Source organism: Haliotis rufescens, unplaced genomic scaffold (genome assembly GCF_023055435.1).
Source record: "Haliotis rufescens isolate VD_foot unplaced genomic scaffold, xgHalRufe1.0.p SCAF_21, whole genome shotgun sequence".
In the NCBI taxonomy this organism is placed as follows: domain Eukaryota; kingdom Metazoa; phylum Mollusca; class Gastropoda; order Lepetellida; family Haliotidae; genus Haliotis; species Haliotis rufescens.
In genome coordinates this window covers 10934982-10956125 of record NW_025963902.1, presented here as the reverse complement: position 1 = coordinate 10956125, position 21144 = coordinate 10934982, and the positions used below count along the sequence as shown (strand labels likewise).

At 42.3% G+C, this 21144-nt stretch overlaps 1 protein-coding gene across 7 annotated transcripts; it reads left to right on the top strand.

Annotated features, from left to right (window-relative positions):
- The first annotated feature begins 664 nt into the window (after positions 1-664).
- On the top strand, positions 665-9377 carry LOC124145709. 7 transcript variants are annotated; one of them, XM_048401238.1, is made up of 4 exons: positions 665-778; positions 1439-1510; positions 8065-8138; positions 9230-9377. In XM_048401238.1, the coding sequence occupies exons 1-4, from the start codon at positions 726-728 to the stop codon at positions 9331-9333; spliced, it is 303 nt and encodes a 100-aa protein (XP_048257195.1). In that variant the 5' UTR covers positions 665-725; the 3' UTR covers positions 9334-9377. The 7 variants fall into 7 exon arrangements, 2 of the variants coding, with proteins under 2 accessions (XP_048257195.1, XP_048257194.1); XR_007222601.1 differs by having other exon boundaries at positions 731-842; XR_006862585.2 differs by lacking the exons at positions 8065-8138; positions 9230-9377 and adding an exon at positions 2542-2740 and having other exon boundaries at positions 667-778.
- The last annotated feature ends 11767 nt before the right edge of the window (positions 9378-21144 follow it).

The following is a 21144-nucleotide window of genomic DNA, read 5'->3' as shown; positions in this document are numbered from 1 at the left end:
AGCTAGACAGGGTAACAAGTACAATCTTTTAACGTCTTTCGGTATCGGGTTCGAAACCCAGACCTTCCGCTCTCCGGGGAACATTCCACGGGTCTGTAAAAGTTACACATAACCAAATGTTTTCCCATAGACTTCTATAGTAACTTTCTCTTTTAAAACTAGGCATTCAACAGCCATTACATTTACATATATGGACAGTCTGGCCTTAAAGCTGCAATAAAAAACACAAATTTTGGCTAGGTTAGCCAGCTCCCTTTCCGAGTACAGGAAGCTGAACACACCATCCCCAGTTCCGCACCAAATGCCACCTACTTGAAAATATATGTGCTCACATAAAGCACAAGTAATCTTGTAAAAAAAGTCAGCACCAAATATTGATAAATATGGGCAGTTTTAACTACTGGATGGATGTACATTTAAAAGACAAAAAAATCTTACACAATATCATCCAATCACAGCCTGCAGTCGCTCTTGATCTGCACTGAAGGCTACGATAACCGCACTGTCACAACTAGTTCTGATTTAGTGTAGTAGAACCTGTAGACTCGAAAATGAAGCATTGGAGATTTAAATTGGAGATTACATGTTGTTTTTGGTACAAAAGAGTAATCAATGGGCTTACGTTGAAAGACATATAAATTGCGTCATGCAAGATTAAATTGACACGATTTAATTATCGCATAAAGGAAAACAGAGATTACTTGACGTGTGCTATATTACGAAGTATGAATTCGGTTCTTATCCTTATCGTCAACCAGCGACAGAAGAACACACACATGTAAGTTGTTCTGTGAACCAAACAGCTTTCCATGATCCACGCATTTGTTCTCATATACGTACTGGTAATGAATTTCAATTTTCTATATTGTAAACTGTTCAAATAACTCTGCTGTGAAGATCCGGGGTAGAATAGGTCTTCAGCAACCCATGCTTGCCATAAAATGCGACTATGCTTGTCGTAAAAGGCGACTTACGGAATCGGGTGGTCAGGCTCGCTGACTTGGTTGATGCATGCCATTGATCCCAATTGCGTGAATCGATTCTCATGATGTCAAACACTGGATTGTCTGGTCCAGACTCGATCATTTACAGACCAGACCGCCGTCATATAGCTGAAATATTGCTGAGTGCGGCGTTAAACAAAAAAACCAACCCCAAAACAAATCAAAACTCGATTGTATTTCTTGTTGACATCAGTCATTGTTCGAGTTCCACTCAAACAAGGACAAACATCAACAAAAAACATGATTACATAATTTATGTCGAATATCTGAGAGTCGATTTAAGCTGAACATTAACAAAAACACCAACGAACAAATTTCTTTAGGCTTGGGGTGTTATTTATTTGGACGGCCAGGGACAAGGGTATTTATGATATGATGGAGATATAATGCACTGGAATATCGAGGATGGATTGAATCTAATGTTTGTGTTTCAGCATCAACAATGATTGTGAAGTTGGCTCTGTTCATCACGCTGGTATGTGTCACCCTCGCAGCGCCAGTGCCAGGTAACTAACTCACAAGTGTTGAAACAGATGGCCACTTTCTACACATTCTACACCGCCGTGATATTGCTGGAATATTGCTAAAAGCGGCGTAAAACCATACTCACTCACTCACACATTCTGCAAGGAATGCTTCAGAGCCATGTCGTTACAATAATCCCGAGGCCGCTTTGTTACGACCCCTAGTATGCCCCTGACCGTTAGTGTTACTATGAACCAGATAATCCAGTGATTGACATGAGCATTGATCCACGCAATTGGGAAACGATGACATTCATAAAACAAGTCAGCGAGCCTGACCACCCGATCCCGTTAGTCGCCTCTAACGTGACTTGGTTTATATTCATATAATAAGAGTAATAAATAGCCACAATTAACCAGCCCCGTCAGGATTTATTATTTGTTTTGAGAACAACTCGTCTCCCTCCGGGTCTATGACTATAATATGTTACGTATGAGACATTTGGGACTGGGAAATTCGTTTGACGCACGTCAGGTTGAGGTCAAGGTAATTGAAATGTCACTCGTGTGTTAATACCTCGTTACCAATTTTCCGAGAAAATCGTTATTTCAAATTTCACGACACTTGGTATATATCGTCTCTACACTAAGGTTGCAAACCCAGTAACTTGACGGAAATCGGTCCAACGTTCAAGGTCGAAACTTTCGGGAAAATCTTGTTACCAACTTTCCAAAAAATGGCAAATGCCATCTCTACAGTGAGGTTTCGAGCTCAATGACTTTTCACGTATTTGGTCTAAAGGTCAAGGTCACGCAGATGTCAACACTTTCGGAAACAATCACGTTGTTCAAACATTTTCTTTCTATTCACTAGGATAGTGTTAGTGCATGCCTATTTCTTTCAACAGACAATCCCGATAGCGATCACTTTTCTATTGTACTACATCTATGCCTTGAACTCGTGATAAGAAAGAAAGTCCTTTGCATACAAAGAAGAGAATTTTGACATCGTAGATCCTTTGTGTTATGTAATTCCACCAAACCAATGTTTTTCAACTTATTACATTTCCCAGAACAAGAAGACATTGACCTACAGGAGATCCTAAAGCACTTGCCTTCGCCATTTCCGCTCTGTGAAGCACTAGGCGCCTGCCGTAATCCTTTGTTAAGACCCATTATCGATAATGGTAACCTTGCCTAAAAACAAAGCATGCTCGTGGTTGTATGATTCTGTAAACCTTACAGATGTCATAAAAGAATATTTATTTGAAATGTTGTTTGTTTTGTGTATTGTTTAACGCCCCACTAAACAATGATCCAGTGACACGACGGCTTGTACAAGATCAGGACGACGAATGCCAATTGGTCGGTGAAGACCCGGGTTGGAATGGTATTCAGGAACATATGTTTGTCGTAAGAGGCGACGTTGCGTGTCGTAAGAGGCGACTAACGGGATCGGGTGGTCCGGCTGACTTGTTTAAAGTCTTCGTATATCAGTTGCGTAGGTCGATGATCATGATGTCAGTCACTGTATTGTCTCTTCCGGAGTTTACAGATACGGATTTACGACCCGTGAAGATCCGGGGTAGAATAGGTCTTCAGCAACCCATGCTTTCCGTAAAAGGTGACTATGCTTGTCTAAGAGGCGACTAACGGGATCGGGTGGTCAGACTCACTGACTTGGTTGATGCATGTCATCGTATCCCAATTGCGTGGATCGATGTTCATGATATCAATCACTGGATTGTCTGGTCCAGACTGAGCATGTGCTTATGAATCACTATCAAATAGTAATGATACCAGGGGTTCGCGAAAGGACCGTCCAAGAACAGTGACACCCCTAAAGACAACTGGACGGGCAGACAGGGATCTAGTCTTGTGAGGCGCCAATCCTATGTTACGAGTAAAGTACTGAAATAACAATGGCTTCCCAAGAGGCATCTGTCTATCAGAACTGTCCGAAACCGGCTAAACTCATTTGGGATGAAGTCACAAAGGGTCATCAGACTGCTCATCATCAGACACTTCGATGGGCTTGGTGTATGGCTCAACTTCATTGGCATCTGAGGACGTGGCGACGGATCCATTAGTCTGATGAAGAAGATTCTTGCTGCACGTCACAGACTGCGGGTTTGGAGACACAGAAACACTACGTATACCCCCATGGTACATTGTATCAGCACGTACGGTGGAGGCTCCGCCATGGTGTAAACTGGACATGGTAACTGTACGAGGTAATCTCAATGGCGCTCATACACTTACCACTCGACCTGTGCTCATAGACGACAACGCCAGACCCAATCGTTCGCCCTCTGAGACTGCAGTTGGGCAAGGACGCCTTGGCCCGCTGTGGGTCCAGATTTTAATGCACTGGAAAATGTTTGTGACATTCTTGGACGTCGGCTGCAGGCAATGGATTCAACAGTTACAGAATATGGTAGCTTTAGAGGCTGCATTGCATCGGGAATGACAGCAGTTACCTCGTGATCGTATCAGAAGACTCACTGGAGGAATGAGGAAATAGGTAGAACCTGTCATTCAGGAACAGGGCGGTTAAACTCGCCACTTATTTTTAGGTTAGTGATCATCTTTGTAAGATAACAATTAACGATTTTGGACAGTAGGCGTCGTTCATACCTGATCCTCGAACTTCTCTGATCTATATTTTCGTGGTGATCAATTTTGCCGTTATGTCGCAACTGTGATTTTAATGCAGTTAACATATTGCATGAGCGTTTCATCTTACACAAGACATTTAGTTTCGCAAAACCAGGGGTGCTTAATTAATTTCTAGGTGCATACTATCAGTAAAATTACTCTGACCAATACGACATCGTCACAAAATGTTGGGGCACGGGTGGCCCAGTCGTCTAAGGCGCCTCGATTCGCTATGCAGAGTTGCGTCCCTTGGGCACGCCAGAAACCTATGATTGTGGGTTCGAATCCTGATTCGCCCCGATTATGTTTCTAGGTTTGTCAGCACCATACCCGTGCTCGTGGGTTTCACCGAAGTGGTAAACGTAAGAGACCTGCATCACTTCAGGCTTTCATCCGACATTAAGCTGACACGCCGTGACATAATTGGAATAATGTTAAAAGCGGCGTTAAACCCAACTCACTCACTCACTCACAAAATGAACTCATCATGACCAGCAACCCAAGTAAGTATGACCTAATTTTCATTGATAGAATATATAACAGAGAACGAGAAAGTAGTGCCTTGCTGTAGCTCATCTGGATTTGTAGCCAACAGCTTTTATTGTCAACAAGACAGACACATAAAAAAAGTTGCTATGACCATTTATATTCAAATATCTTTTTCAGAATTAATTCTGAGGACGAAAGTTTTAGCAAACACAAAGACAAGTAGCCCTCTACAATACTTTTGAATCTGTAAGAATAAATGTACTTTTGTAGAACATTGTTCAATACCCCACATTTACATTTACTCAACACAAAGTTACAACTCTGACCACCATAAACCTTCTAAATGGAGTGAGTGAGTGAGTATGATCTTACGCCGCTTTTAGCAATATTCCAGCAATATCCGTGGGGGACACCAGAAATGGGCTTCAAACATTGTACCCATGTCGGGAATCGATCCCGGGTCTTCGGCGTGACGAGCGAACGCTTTAACCACTAGGCTACCCGACCGCCCCTCTAAATGGAGAAATGTTTCTGAAGCCATAAATTGGTTTTTAAACCCCCCCCCCCGAGTAAAATCCAACTCATTCAAACAAAATATGATGATGTAAAGGAGGAGAACAATTCATGGCAAAGTTCAGCATTTCAGAAGCCTTAATAGAGTCCAAACTGCCTTTTGAGAGACCTTATAGTGAGTGAGTGAGTGAGTCGAAAGCCAGGGATGCTTCTTGCAGTCACTGTTGCTGGCTGGAATCGATTTCGTAGGTGTGTTGTTCGAATCCAGTTGTCTTGTCGATTATTGGTTACGCGTGGCCTGCCACTCCGAGGATGGTCTCTGACTGCATTCGTCTGTTGCCAACGTTGCCTTTAACACCAAATGGTGTTTCTGTGGACGTTAAATTGTCTTGCAACATCACGTTGACTCGATCCTGCTTCAAGCATACCAATGGCTCGCGGACGCTCATTTTCGGACAGGCGTGGCATTTCGTAATGTTGATTAATTGCGTAATTTTGTTGTTTTTCGGAGTGGTTGTTGTCAGCACGATGCTAAACAATGCATATGGAATCCCGTTAACGCACATGTTTTTATACCAATTCTTGGGTAGTGAAATGCATGGGGCTTGCATAAAAGTCAACTTTTGCATGGAATGCATGCTTTTCTGTAGCAGTTGCGTTTTTGTGACTTGATTCCATACATGTACTACAATATTGAAAATCAAACTTTACTTGTTTGAAAAATTCACTAAAATACTGGTGTCACAGGAACGTTTGTTGATGATTTTATATCTGTGATAATCTACTTCTTTAACTGTCCTTTGTCGACAGGTGTTGTTTTTAGTCATTATGTATTTATTACTGTCTAAATTGTTCTCGTCAGGATATGGCTGAAATATTGCCGATGTGATTAACTCACTCACTCATACATATTGACCAAGCCGAGTCTTTACTACGTATCATTATAAGTATAATTGAATTTTCAATCATAATTGAACATGAGTGAGTGAGTGTGTTTAATCCGCTTTGAATTAAAATTTATTGTCAGTATTCTATCAGTGTCATCTGAAGTGGGAGGAAAGTGATGCAGGCCTCAGACATCTGCCCGAGGCAAGAGAGTTAACTGACTTTAAAAGTCCAGTTCCCACCCTGCCGAACTAGGCTAGAATTCATGGGCTCTATCGTAGCGCCACGAGTGGCTATTACGAGTTATGTCCCTTCTGAGCCTCTCCTTTAGACCAATCAGATTCCACCTCTCGTATCACTCGCATTTGCTAGAAACAAAACAGTGGCGCCCAGTCAAGACGATCCGATCGATAATCAAGGTCTATGTTGTGATAAAACGGGTCTTACATCGCGCAATGCGTGAGAACCTTGATTAAAAACATGAAAAGATTTGGAAAATATCTGTTGACAACGGTGCGGTGCACATGCTTTGCAAATCCTGCAATCGACCGAAATCTGCAGGACAGTTTACGAACCGGATTACGATTTCGATGCACGATTTTGATTGGACTATGCATAGACTCGTTCGTCCAGCCAAAATAAAACTCCATAATACCAGCCTAGTTCGGCAAGGGTGGAAACTGGACTTTTTTAGTCATTGAACTCCCTTGCCTTTGGAAGACGGTCTCAGACGTTCACCACTTAGGTGAAACACACGAGCACGGGCATGGTGCTGACAAACCTACAAATATAATATATGAACATGAGCTATGTGTGACAAGGAAAGCGACCATGACATGATGCCTATCCCTGACATGGGAACCAAGCATATGCCACGCCGTTATCTGCAGGGAGTGCAGTTTGTTATCAACAATACATATCTTGGACGCCTAATTGTTAAGCTCAAGTCAAGTAGGTACGTATATCTTCCGTCCCATGTTCAAATACACAACATGAACATGGCATTTAGTGTTATCGGAACTTAATTCTTTACAGATAATCATCAAGTGGCGATTTCACAAGCTTGTTTGTAGGTCTTGTTAAAGATAATAAGACCAGGGTACTAGTCAATGTTTACTAAAATACTTAGTCGCTCTTTGACTGAGTATGTGATTTAGGTTTAACGCCGCTTTAAACAGTATTTCAGTTTTATCAGTGTGTCAGAGGAGGAATATATGTGGGAGGAAAGCCCGAAGTGATGCAGGTCTCAGACGTTTATCACTTTGACGAAACCCACAAGAACGAGTATGGTGCTGACAAACCTAAAAACATATTCGAGGCGAACCAGGATTCGAACCCACGATCATAGGGTTCTGCCGTATTCATAGGACGCAACTCTGCACAGCGAATTGTGGTGCCTTAGATGACTGGGCCACCCGTGTCCCGGTATGGCTTAGTTATTGCCACAGCGCCATTAAATGTTAACTTATTTCAGATACCCAGCCTCATAGCATGACTTCTAATTCTAAATTAGATCACATTTTGAATTACAATTCATGCCATTAATCGCCATTCATGCCACTGAATCCGGATTTACAACCACAAATGTATCATGCGTACGTATTGCCATTCGTGACCAACTCGTGTTATTCCGGGACAAGCCGAATAGCGACTCGTGCCCCTCTCGTGGCCATTTTTGTGACCGGGTTCCGTCTTAACGCAAACGGGCATACCTAAAACAATTGTCAACTCGTTGTGTAATGGTTCAGGTTTATTTCCCCATGTATTATATATATTTCAGATGCAATTTAAAGCACATCGGGACATGAGGAATTATACAGTATGACTGAACACATTTAACTGTGTCTTGGGTATATTTTTAGATGCAAGACATATGTAAAATCAAATATTATTTCTGAGGTATTCTTTGACGAAGAACTTGAAATCATACGCGCATTCTGATTGGTTTGTCGTATTTTCGCACATAACATTCATCGATAGGGGGACGAGTCTTCTTGCAGGTTACGAAAAGGGGCGAGTGGTGACGAATGACGTGTTGCATTTGCTTCCAGCACAATGAAAGTCCTCCTACTGGTCGTCCTTGTTGTTTCCCTGGCTATAATGGCGTCAACAGCACCTGCCAAGGGTAGGTGTGAAGGATAAAACGCCTGCCAATATCATTTTTTGACACTGACGTTTTGAATAAACACATATTTATGGAACAAGAAATGCATGATTTGTGCCATGAAGACATGCTTACCTTTCTCGATAACGTGTTGTAGGGTTTATTGGAAAGAAATAGTTCCCCAGCAACCAATGCTTGTCGTAAGAGGCGACTAAATGGATCGGGTTGTCAGCCTCGCTTGACTTGGTTGATGCATGTCATCGATCCCAATTGGATCGATGCTCATTATCTTAATCACTGGATTGTCTGGTCCAGACTCGATTATCTACAGACCACCGCCATATAGCTGGAATATTGCTGAGTGCGGCCTTTACCAACAAACTAACTAACCTACCAACCAAATCATAACATCAACCACTGTTGCATTGGAATGCTGCACAGTTTTTATACAATGAGCGGAATATATCTTAATGTGTACACTGAACTTGTGTTTTTGAACTGTCTTCATGAGAAAATAACTGAATACAATAAAAAAAACACGAAAACATGACTGATGAAATATTCATCATATATATCAGTTCTTTACTGATGGTTGATAGCTGCCCGAACTTAAAATATGGATTAATGTAATCATTCAACAAAGGCAATCTCATAAATGATAAAAGACAATTAGTAGGTCACACTTATGTCATGTAAACATTGTATAAATATGGATCCGGGAAGAGAATGCTTGTCGTAAGAGGCGACTAACAGGATCGGGTGGTCAGGCCCGCTGACTTGGTTGATGCATGTCATCGTATCCCAATTGCGTTGATCGAGACTCATGATGTCAATTACTGGATTGTCTGGTCCAGATTCGATTATTTACAGACCGCTGTCATATAGCTGGAATATTGCTGAGTGCGGCGTTAAACAAACAAAAATTATATAATTATGATTTGTGATGATATTAAGATGTGAACATTTGAAAACTATTATTGTGATAATATACACAACGTTGATTTTCACTATCTCCTGCTATACGATATCAGATCAAACGAGAAAGGACCCAATATTTGATTTGACTGTATGTTCAAGTCACTGACAACTGAAAAAAATAATTATTTTTACAGAGAGAAGTCTTTTGGGCGACATTCTTAATAAGCTCATACCTACCTCGGGATGTGCAGTCCCAATCAACTGTCTTGTGCCACCTTGTCCGTGCCTCATAGGATGACCTGATTCTGTGTTGATGCAAAGCAAATAAATATCGTAAACGATCGGGTATTCAGTGTCCATCACTCGGCTGATGTAGCGTGTCATCGTGCCCGATGTCGTTCATTGCCGCTCATGTTTTGACTCACCGGTTTTCCTGGTCAAGACTCCTTAATGTACTGTAAAACTTTTCACCATCTTGTTTGGAACAGCTTTTCATTATCTTGGTGTTTCCACGGGCTGCGATTGTCATTAAGACCAGTGAAGATCCGGGGTAGAATAGGTCTTCAGCAACCCATGCTTTCTGTATAATGCGACTATGCTTGTCGTAAAGGGCGACTAACGGGATGGGGTGGTCAGGCTCGCTGACTTGGTTGATGCATGTTATCGTATCCCAATTGCGTGGATCAATGCTCATGATGTCAATCACTTGATTGTCTGGTCCAGCCAGAATATTGCGGCGTTAAACAACAAACCAACCACTCACACTCTCTCACTCGCCCACTTACGAGTCTATGGACAATATTCATAGTCCAATCAAAATCGCGTAACGAACTAGACGCCCGGTTTGTAAACAACATGGATTCAACGTACAGACTCAGGTTGATTGCAGGATTTGCAAAGCATGTGTACCGACTTCGAGCCGACTAGACCTTGTTTGAGCCCCTTAATGCCGACGACCAGGCAGGGTAACACTTCGTTCCATCTTTCAATCTCTTTGGTATGAAGCGGCCGGGGATCGAATCCTCGATGCGCTTCTCTCCGGGTGAACGCTCTACCACAAGACCACGGTCGACGAACGAACGCTTTAAGCACAAGGCTACGCAGCTGTGATATTACTTGAACATTGCAACACGTACGCGGCATAACACCATACTAACTTACTCACCCCAAATCACTGACTTCTAGATGACACGGGGCGGTCGGGTAGCCTAGTGGTTAAAGCGTTCGCTCGTCACGCCGAAGACCCGGGTTCGATTCCCGACATGGGTATGTGGGAAGCCCATTTCTGGTGTCCCCCGCCGTGATATTGCTGGAATATTGCTAAAAGCGGCGTAAAACCATACTCACTCACTCACTCAATCTAGATGACACATGGTTCTTCAGTGTGTGTTTAAGAAAATGTTCTACTTAGAAACATGTTGCAATGAGGTGATTAGACAGCCCCATCCATCCACACAATTGGAATAATCATAAAATAATAAAACAACTATTGATACAGTGACGTGTTCGAGCTCGGCTGCTCACACACGCTTATACAATGTACATGAACCAGTCTATGTGTAAAAAACAGGTGAGACTTCAGTTCATTGCATCTTCCAGCGGCAAAGGTGTTAACTGACTTTATGAAAATAGTCCAGTTTCTACCCTTGCCGAACTAGCCTGCGATTATGGAGTTCGAGTTTGGCTGGACTAACGAGTCTTTGCATAGTCCAATCAAAACTCGCGTAACGAAATCAACATCCGGTTCGTGAAAAAACAAGGCGACTGCAATGCAGATTACGCTCTGTCATCATGTACATTGTGTTCTTCGGGATTTCTCCACTTACAATCCGTGTATTGACTATGAACGTATCTAAGTTACCTGTTTTATTCAATCGAGCCTGCGTTTCGATGAAAACATGTGATCCAATATCTAAAAAACGGTTCCATTATTAATGTGCAATTTCAAAGTCGTTTCAAAGCTTGTCTGGCGTCCAAAGTTCAAGTGCAAGTCATACGACTTGATGCAGGTATTCCACCGTGGGGTTTGTATCCCGGTGCAATCAGCCAGTTGATTCCGGTTTAAACTGGATCACGATGAAAACATAGGTGAGGAGGGTCCCGATGATCTGCGTCAACAAAAAAGCAAGGTGATGGAACTACAACTGGTTATTGGGCTGTAATGAAGCTAGGTATATTATGTTATAGGTTTCAGCAAGGAAAAGAGATGAATAAATAAATTCAACGTACCGTTAGGATCGTGTCCTTCGTGATGGTCATTAGGCCTAAAGCACTGATTCCGATCTGACGTTGGGACAACTTGTTTGCGAACAACGTGACCTGGGTGTACCGTTCGTGGGAAAAATAAGCAATTGATAAGACACTACACATTTATAAATTGACATAGATATTGTTTAATAACAACATAATAATGTAAACGTTCCAATTTAATTTAAACGTTATTTTTTTATCATAAGTAATATTCCAGCTATATGCGGTCTGTAAAATAATTGAGTCTGGACATGGCAATCCAGTGATTGATTTCATGAGCATTGATTCACGCAATTGGGATACGATGACATGCATCAACAAAGTCAGCGAGCCTGACAACTCGATCCCGTTAGTTGCCTCTTACAACAAGCATAGTCGCCTTTTATGGCAAGCATGGGTTGTTGAAGACCTATTCTACCTCGGATCTTCACGGGTCTATATAATATGTGGCTGATTAATAAAACTAATTTCAAATCTATTTATATTTGTTTGTTTGTTTAACGCCGCACTTAGCAATATTCCAGCGATATGACGGCGGTCTGTAAGTTATCGAGTCTGGACCAGGCAACCCAGTGATTGACATCATGCGCATCGATACACGCCATTGTGATACCAGGCCACGACATGCATCAACCAAGTCAGTGAACCTAACCACTCTGTTAGCAGTATGATTCCCAAGTATCAAAAGTATCTTAGAGTGCTTGAGTGAGTGAATTGTAGCTATACCAGCCCAGTCAAATAGTCCTGTCTAAACGAAACAGATTCCATTTGACGTCAAAGGCAAAGTAGCCGTGGAAATTATATGAACGGATCCCTGAAGATCAGTGATAAAACCGGGTGTCGCGAAAAGAGGAAGCATGTACTGCCCAGTCACTGACACATTTTGCATGATAACGTATGTATTTGTTGCCTGACACAGGACAGCAGTACTCCTTAATGACTGGGTATGTTTCTTTGTGATCATTAAATTGTGGTTGGTTGGTTTGTTGTTTAACGCCGCACTCAGCAGTATTCCAGCTATATGACGGCGGTCTGTAAATAATCGAGTCTGGACCAGACAATCCAGTGATTGACATCATGAGCATCGACCACCCGATCCCATTAGTCGCCTTTTACGACAAGCATAGACACATTTTACGGCAAGCATGGGTTGCTTAAGACCTGTTCTACCCCGGAATCTTCACGGGTCCGTTAAATTGTGAAGCGAAAAATCTGAACAAACTCAGTGGGTCTGAAAGAGGACGGCGGGATACAGCTAGCAAAGTCACTAACCATCAGTTTCAAACGTTAGAGGAGTTTCCTAAGAACCGGAAGACACAGTTTGCAAAGTGTGAGTTAGAGTGAGTGAGTGAGTGAGTGAGTGAGTTGGGTTTAACGCCGCTTTTAACAGTATTCCAGTTATATCGCGGCGTGTCAGCTTAATGTGGGAGGAAAGCCCGAAGTGATGCAGGTCCCAGACGTTTACCACTTCGGTGAAACCCACGAGCACGGGTATGGTGCTGACAAAGCTAGAAACATAATCGGGGCGAACCGGGATTCGAACCCACAATTATATGTTTCCGGCGTGCCCAAGGAACGCAACTCTGCACAGCGAATCGCGGCGCCTTAGACGACTGGGCCACCCGTGCCCCCAGTGTGAGTTAGAAATGACACCTGGAAACATGACATGTGTGAAGGTGTTATTGTGTGTTGCAGAAGCAAGTGAGTGTGTGAGGACGTCGGTTGTTCTGACAGGCCTAACGGGCAAGGCCATCTCAGTGAGAGTTGCTTAATATTTCATATGCATCGGGATATAGATATTATTATAGTATACATTTATATACCACACTTATCCAGATCTGTTCAAATTTGTTCCATGACCAGTAGATCCGTATGCATTTAAATCCCTATAGGACATTTACCTATTTAGCAAATGTAGGGAATACAATGAAAACGCACACATGCACGCACGTTCACACATAGAGATATTACAAAAGATTATACTAAGAACGTATTAAATGTATTAAAATAGAAACTGCATCTATTAAAAAGTAAAGATTGTTTTATCCATGTCAATATCGTATATAAGAAAGGTTAAGAAATATGAGGTATGACATTTAATACGTTCTTAGTATAATCTTTTGTAGTTGATACAGAGAATCTCAACCGAGTGTCCTTTGATATCAAATATATCAACACGAGTTGATAAAAGTGGAAAAACTCCGAGGCTTGCCGAGGATTTTTTTCAACTTTTATCAACGAGTGTTCATATATTTGATATCAAAAGACACGAGGGAGAGATTCTATTTATCATCCAACATCATTCTTCCAACTTTTTCAGTTTGTAGAAAGTAATTAGCAGTGTCTTAAGTGTAAAAGGTACTGCTAATAGCTTCAGAAGCAGAGCCATTAGTGATGTCATTTGATTGTGACGTCATGGTAACCAATGACGTCACAATGGTCTGCAAAGCATTGTGATGCAATTTCATTGCAGCGATATCTACAGTATAGATATCGCTTGATCTCACCCAAGCGATATCTCCTGTGGGAGCCAGTTTTGGATGATAAATATATATTCCAGATGAGGTTGAAGTGTTGTCTCTAAAAGAATCATCATAATGTGTTCTTACAAGTGCAATCACTCTATCTGGCATCTTTGTCCCAGCCAAGTCATGCAGAATGTTCAGAGGTCGGTGTGCCTGTATACAAACATTTCAATGACTATGTTTCAAAGTTAATTGTTATTCATAAATAAAACATTCAGACTGAGACAAAAATCGGATTACATAATACGAAGTCTAACGAAGCCACTGGTGGTTCCCAGGTAGCCCATTAGGTAAATCTTTCTGTCGTTATGCCTAAAACTGCAGTGACACATAGAACATTGCTACAAATACCAACAAAATATACTCATCCCCGTTTGTAATCCCAAAGGAAGTATTATTACTGCATTCATTAGGATTGCGACATTTTAGAATCACAATATACACTTTATTAGGGTTTGCCATATCGATAGATAACCAATGTGGGAATTATACTACCCTGTGAAACCCTGCTAATCCGATCTAGTGAGTGAGTTGGGTTTAACGCCGCTTTTAACAGTATTCCAGTTATATCACAGCGTGTCAGCTTAATGTGGGAGGAAAGCCCGAGGTGATGCAGGTCTCAGACGTTTACCATTTCGGTGAAACCCACGAGCACGGGTATGGTGTTGATAAACCTAGAAACATAATCGGGGCGAACCGGGATTCGAACCCACAATCATAGGTTTCTGGCGTGCCCAAGGGACGCAACTCTGCACAGCGAATCGCGGCGCCTTACACGACTGGGCCACCCGTGCCCCCGCTAATCTGAACTAAGCTGCCGGGGAAAAAGAAGGAAAACACCCATGTTTGATGGCGGCCAAACATGAAGCAAACAAGTATGGTTATCCGATAGTGATGTATTTCATACGGGTATGATATTTGTATTTTGGACCTTAAGTTTGCAGTGTTTCGGCGAATATTTTCAGACTATTGACGTTTTAAGAACGTTGTCTAATACTTTGGTCAAATCCAATTTTCAAGGGCGGTCGGGTAGCCTAGTGGTTAAAACGTTCGCTCGTCACGCCGAAAACCCGGGTTCGATTCCCGACATAGGTACAATGTGTGAAGCCCATTTCTGGTGTCCCCCGCCGTGACATTGCTGGAATATTGCTAAAAGCGGCGTAAAACCATACTCACTCCAATTTTCAGGAGTATATTTTCTTTTGCCCGGCAGTTTATACCATTCTCGGTGAAATCGAGCGAGATGATAACATGTCCAAACAAAAGAATCAAGAACCCCTTGTGGTCATGTACACATTCAATACATTAACTATTCACAATGTGTGATTTCTGTCTAACAGGGTTTCAACGTACAATTCCACAATAACATTGTAACAGTCACCGCTTCGTACAGCCGGATGCCAAGATAGGTGAGAGTGATTAGACACAGAGTGGAAAAGTACACAGCAAATGCCGCAAAAGCAATGTGCCCAAGGAAGCGGACGTCGTTGATGAGGACGTACAGGCAGAAACACACAACCAGGAAGGAGCTGAGATAGGCAGCAGCCACGTGTATGGATATGAAGGAACACACATATTCCACCAAGCCTGTCAGTGTTGCATGGTAACCGCGAATGTCCTCGATATCCTCTTCTTTGAAGGATCCTTCAGACGCCCGTAACAGTCTCTGGGTACAAACATCATATTCATAGGTGAGAAGGAGGGAGATGGACAAGAACAGAAGCAATAACGAATGGTATTGCAGAATGATACAGCCACTATATATCGCATTCAAGACAATTAAAGGCCAATATAGTTCATTGGATGCTTCAATCATCATGCTTGTACCGATTCCAGTGACCACACAGGAGAAAGCCGCAAAGATGATAAAACACTGACATGCCCTCTTTACCCTCTTCCTCAATGTAGTGTTTGAAACACAACTGTTAAATTTCAACCGTGCTTCATGAAGACGTTCGCAGAATATGCGTAGCTTACTGTGGATGTTGGTACTGAGGCCCCAAAAGGTTATGGATAACAGAACTACACTGTGACTTGCTAGGGCGAGACTTGTGTCCGAGAAAGATTCAGCTTTCGAATATGATGGTATCACCTCGATAAAAAAAAGAATGAAAACTATGCACACAAAACTTGAATATATGCAGGAAGCTACCGAGGAGACGGTGCACCTTTTTGCTGACTTCGACTGCTGGTAGTCCCATGATAACCCGGACAATGCCATCAGTCTCTGGACACTTGTCAATGTTTCCTGTACATCATCTGCATCACTGGAAGTATCAACGGTATTTTGGAAAACCTTCAACATTTTCAACAGATAGGATAAGAAATATATGATGCACTCTCTTTGTAAGCAAGGCCTTCTGATATTTCTGTTCTCAACTCAATGTCACCAGTGTCTGGTCTAACTATTTCCATGACGATCCATGCAACATTCAATTCCGAACATGCATTCCAAACGGAAATGGGCGAGGCGAGTAAATATGTCATTAAGCATGATCAAATAACACAACGTGTATTTGTTTGCGAGACATTTCTTGCATGTAATTGGCCTAAGCTGTGAAAAGCCTTCAATGGACATTCCATAAATGTGATTATCTGAACTGATAAAGAAGGAAGCTATGGGATAATTGTCCAGTCACACTTTCCTAATAACTAATAGGTTCTTAATGCAGTAGTTGGTGGCTCTGTTGTGATATCTGGCGTTAATTGTCCACATTTGAAAACTACAGTATTTTATCCAGAGTGAAAATGTGTGAACATGATAACAAACATGAAGTAATATATAAAGTAAATGCAAGGGAGTATAACGATGACTGTGTCAACTACTTTTTCCAGGCACTGAACCAAGCTTTGAAATAGGTTCATTGATTTCTGTTCCACGTGTATAAGAGATTGGGTGAGTGCGGGGGAGAGTTAATCGTTATCACGCCTCTATTTTGACAAACTAACTCATAATGGTAATGGTGTCATCCACATGATTCATCCACAGAATTTTATCTCACCTTAAATTAAAAACTTGCTTCTAAGTGGTTAAAGAGCGGGCAGCGTCCCAGTGGAAGAATGTCCAGTACTTACAGCCAACTAGAGAAAGTAGGGCTGGGACGAGTCCAAATTTACTACCCGGCTACCCACCCCCTATTACCCGACCCTACTCGGGTACCCACTGTAGGTCTCAGGAGATGTCTCAAATGTCCGATTGCTAACATTTTTAGCATAGCGCTGGCAAAACGTATTTAGATACATGTATTAAACAATCTGGTCATTCATACACTGAAGTTGAATAAGTTATATCTTTATTCAAACATATGAAAAATCAGAAGGAATGGCTGCACAGTCAGAAAGAAATTCGAACATTAATGACTTGTAGTGTAACCATAGAGTTCAAGATAGTTTTCGTCATTAAACAATAGATCACGTGACTAAACACGGGTCCAGGTAGTCCTGTGGGTACCCGGGTCCTACTCAGTACCAACCCGACCCGGGTACCCGAGTTACCCGTCGCAGCCCTAAGAGAAAGATAAATCTGGTTTCATATTGTGTTTACCAAGCTGATTAGATTTCGTCATAAACAACAGGTCGTTATTCATTCTCCAGATCACAAGTAGATCTAAACTCAGATTCAGGACATCATGATCTTACCGTATTTTTGCTGAATTTGTTGTATCACCACATCCATACTTTTGTTCTCCAATGATGAGTAAGTGAGTGGGTGAGTATGAATTGTTTGATAGGCATTTCCCAGAAGTTAACGGATGACAAAGTAGACACAATATATGGATAACACCTTCTTTATTATACTGTAATAGCGACCTTTCGGTATAGATCCTGATGCTGTTGTCAAGCAGGAACATTGTATAGGATTATATATAGTAGGTGAAGTTGGTTGGTTGATTGATTGGTTGGTTGGTTTGTTTGTTGTTTAACGCCGCACTCAGCAATATTCCAGCTATATGGCGGCGGTCTGTAAATTATCGAGTCTGGACCAGACAATCCAGTGATTAATATCATGAGCATCGATCCACGCAATTGGGATCAATGACATGCATCAACCAAGTCAACGAGCCTGACCACCCGATCCCGTTAGTCGTCTTTTACGACAAGCATAGTCACCTTTTACGGCAAGCATGGGTTGCTGAAGACCTATTCTACCCCGGAATCTTCACGGGTCAGTAGGTGAAGGATTGACAGTAACAACACTGTTCATATCTGAGAAAGATTAACATGAGTCGGTTATATAGAAACAACAAGGCCCCGTTCCACAAAGCGATCTTAGTGCTAAGACTGCTGTAAGTCTGTGTTAAAGTATGGGAGTTACGATCATGTAAGCGCTACGATCGCTTTGTGGAACGGGGTCCAGAGTGAGTGAGTGAGTGAGTATGGTTTTACGCCGCTTTTAGCAATATCCAGCAATATCACGGCGGGGGACACCAGAAATGGGCTTCACACATTTACCCATGTCGGGAATCGAACCCGGGTCTTCGGCGTGACGAACGAACGCTTTAACCACTAGGCTACCCGACCGCGGGTCCAGAAGGATAAATATTATAACAACATGATGGACAGAGAACACATGATGACGACGTGAGTGAGTGAGTGATTTGGGTTTAAGGCCGCTTTTAAAAGTATTCCAGTTATATCACGGCTTAATGTGGGAGGAAAGCCCGAAGTGATGCAGGTCCCAGACGTTTACCACTTCGGTGAAACCCACGAGCACGGGTATGGTGCTGACAAACCTAGAAACACAATCGGGGCGAACCGGGATCGAACCCACAATCATAGGTTTCTGGCGTGCCCAAGGGGCGCAACTCTGCACAGCGAATCGAGGCGCCTTAGACGACTGGGACACCCGTGCCCCCGATGACGACGTGAATAACACGGGAAGTCAACTTAACCGGATTAAGTATACATAGGTGGGAAAATTTACAACAACAAAAAACTGTTGCTTGATGGGTTCATAGTTGGAAGATGATATGCGATAGCCGTGATCTCTATTGATTCATGGCTTGTGGCGGCGGATCTTGACAGCCTCTGTTTGTTTTCTCTCATTAGTCTTGGTATTTTATATTTTACACAATGTTCGTTCCCACCCGAGATACATGGAAGTTTGAAAGGGAGTGACAATTTGGGATGTGGCCACCCTCCGCCCCAAGATAGGTTATTAACTATTTGATCCATCTTATGTTGAGAATAGTGAGTGAGTTTGGTTTAACGCCGCTTTTAACAGTTTTCCAGTTATATCACGGCGTGTCAGCTTGATGTGGGAGGAAAGCCCGAAGTGATGAAGGTCTCAGACGTTTACCACTTCGGTGAAACCCACGAGCACGGGTATGGTGCTGACAAAGCTAGAAACATAATCGGGGCGAACCGGGATTCGAACCCACAGTCATAGGTTTCTGGCGTGCCCAAGGGACGCAACTCTGCACAGCGAATCGCGGCGCCTTAGACGACTGGGCCACCCGTGCCCCCATGTTGAGAATAGGTCGCGGGGGACACATTCGAACTGGGAAAACCCTACAGGGTAGGAGTCATGTACTCATCACGAGCATGGCTCATGTCAGTGAATGGATACTTGATAACTGCATTGATCGATCTTTGACGTCATATAGAGTTAATGATACTCATTTGATTGTAATTACGTTTGCTGTTGAGGATATATAAACAATGTTTACAAGAGTGCCAACGCCACTGGTGTGGTTTATGGGAGACTAATATGGTCCACCTGTGTATGTTATCGTGGTTGGTTGGTTGGTTTGTTGTTTAACGCCGCACTCAGCAATATTCCAGCTGTATGACGGCGGTCTGAAAATAATCGAGTATGGACCAGACAATCCAGTGATTGATACCATGAACATCGATCCACGCAATTGGGATCGATGACATGTATCAACCAAGTCAGCGAGCCTGTCCACCCGATCCCGTTAGTCGCCTTTTACGACAAGCGTAGTCACCTTTTACGGCAAGCATGGGTTGCTGGAGACCTATTCTACCCCAGCATGTATGTTATTGTGAGGCTTTGCTTGTGGGTCTCGAGCTGCCGACAGCTCTTCGTGTTCTCCATCAGTGCATTGGCTATGCAAATATCTAAGTTACCTGTTTTAATCCATCGAACATGCATCTCGCTGGGAACATTACGTGAATCAATATTTTAAAATATTCTTCCATTATCAATGTGCACTTACTTGTCACTTAAAGGCATCGGTATTTGAGATCTATGTATTCAGATTCGGAGACCATTACAACTTTAAACATCACATGCGTTTCAAAGCATGGTTTCCAAAGCGACGATGTCAAAACATGACACAGAAAAAGCTGCTCAGCCATTAGTGCCAAAACTGCAAGTGCAAGTAAAATACGACTTGATGCAGTTATCCTGCCGTGGTGTTTGTATATATCCTGTTGCAATCCACCAGTTGATTCCGGTTTAAACTGGATCACGATGAAAAGATAGGGGAGGAGTATACCGAGTATCTGCATTAACAAAGAAGCAATGAAATTGAATTGGAATTATAGCTTATTGGGCAGAAGTGAAGCTAAATATATTCTGTTACTGTTTTCAGTGGGGAATGGATTGCATCTTAAGAACTGGAAAAAATCATGGTTTGATCTATATGAATTCAACATACCGTTAGGATCGTGTCCTTCGTGCTGGTCATTAGGCCTAAATCACCGATTCCGATTTGGCCTTGAGACAACTTGTTTGCGAACATTTTAACCTAGGTGCATGAAAAATATGATATTGACAAGACCCTACATATTCATTAAATTACATGTATTTTGTTTAATAACAACATAATAATTTAAACGTTCCAAAATAATTAGATAAGTCATTAGTAACATTACGCAATTATCAAATGGATATATTTTATGGAACTTTTATCATGTTCAAGATGCTTGATGACATTTATCAAATTTATCATTTAACATAACATGTAGGATGATTAACATTTATTTAATTTAAAGTCTATTAATGTTTGTATTAAAAATATCCAATGTATGTTAGATTGTGTGTGTGTGTGTGTGTGTGGGGGGGGGGGGGGGGGGGGGGGGGGGGGTACACATGTATATGTGGCAAGACACAACCATAACACAACATTGTGGCAGTCATGAAGCAAGTGACCTCGGACAACACGTGCAAAAGTTGGTTGGTTGGTTTGTCGTTTAACGCCGCACTCAGCAATATTCCAGCTATATGACGGCGGTCTGTAAATAATCGGGTCTCGACCAGACAATCCAGTGATTAATATCATGAGCATCGATCCACGCAATTGGGATCGATGACATGCATCATCAACCAAGTCAGCGAGTCTGACCACCCGATCCCGTTAGTCGCCTTT

Coding starts and splice junctions, on each gene's coding strand:
- LOC124145709 (XM_048401237.1), top strand. CDS start 6,823: ATGTGTGACAAGGAAAGCGACCATGACATGATGCCTATCCCTGACATG. Junction 6,969..8,064: donor GTTAAGCTCAAGTCAAGTAG/GTACGTATATCT, acceptor ATTTGCTTCCAG/CACAATGAAAGTCCTCCTAC. Junction 8,139..9,229: donor GTCAACAGCACCTGCCAAGG/GTAGGTGTGAAG, acceptor TTATTTTTACAG/AGAGAAGTCTTTTGGGCGAC.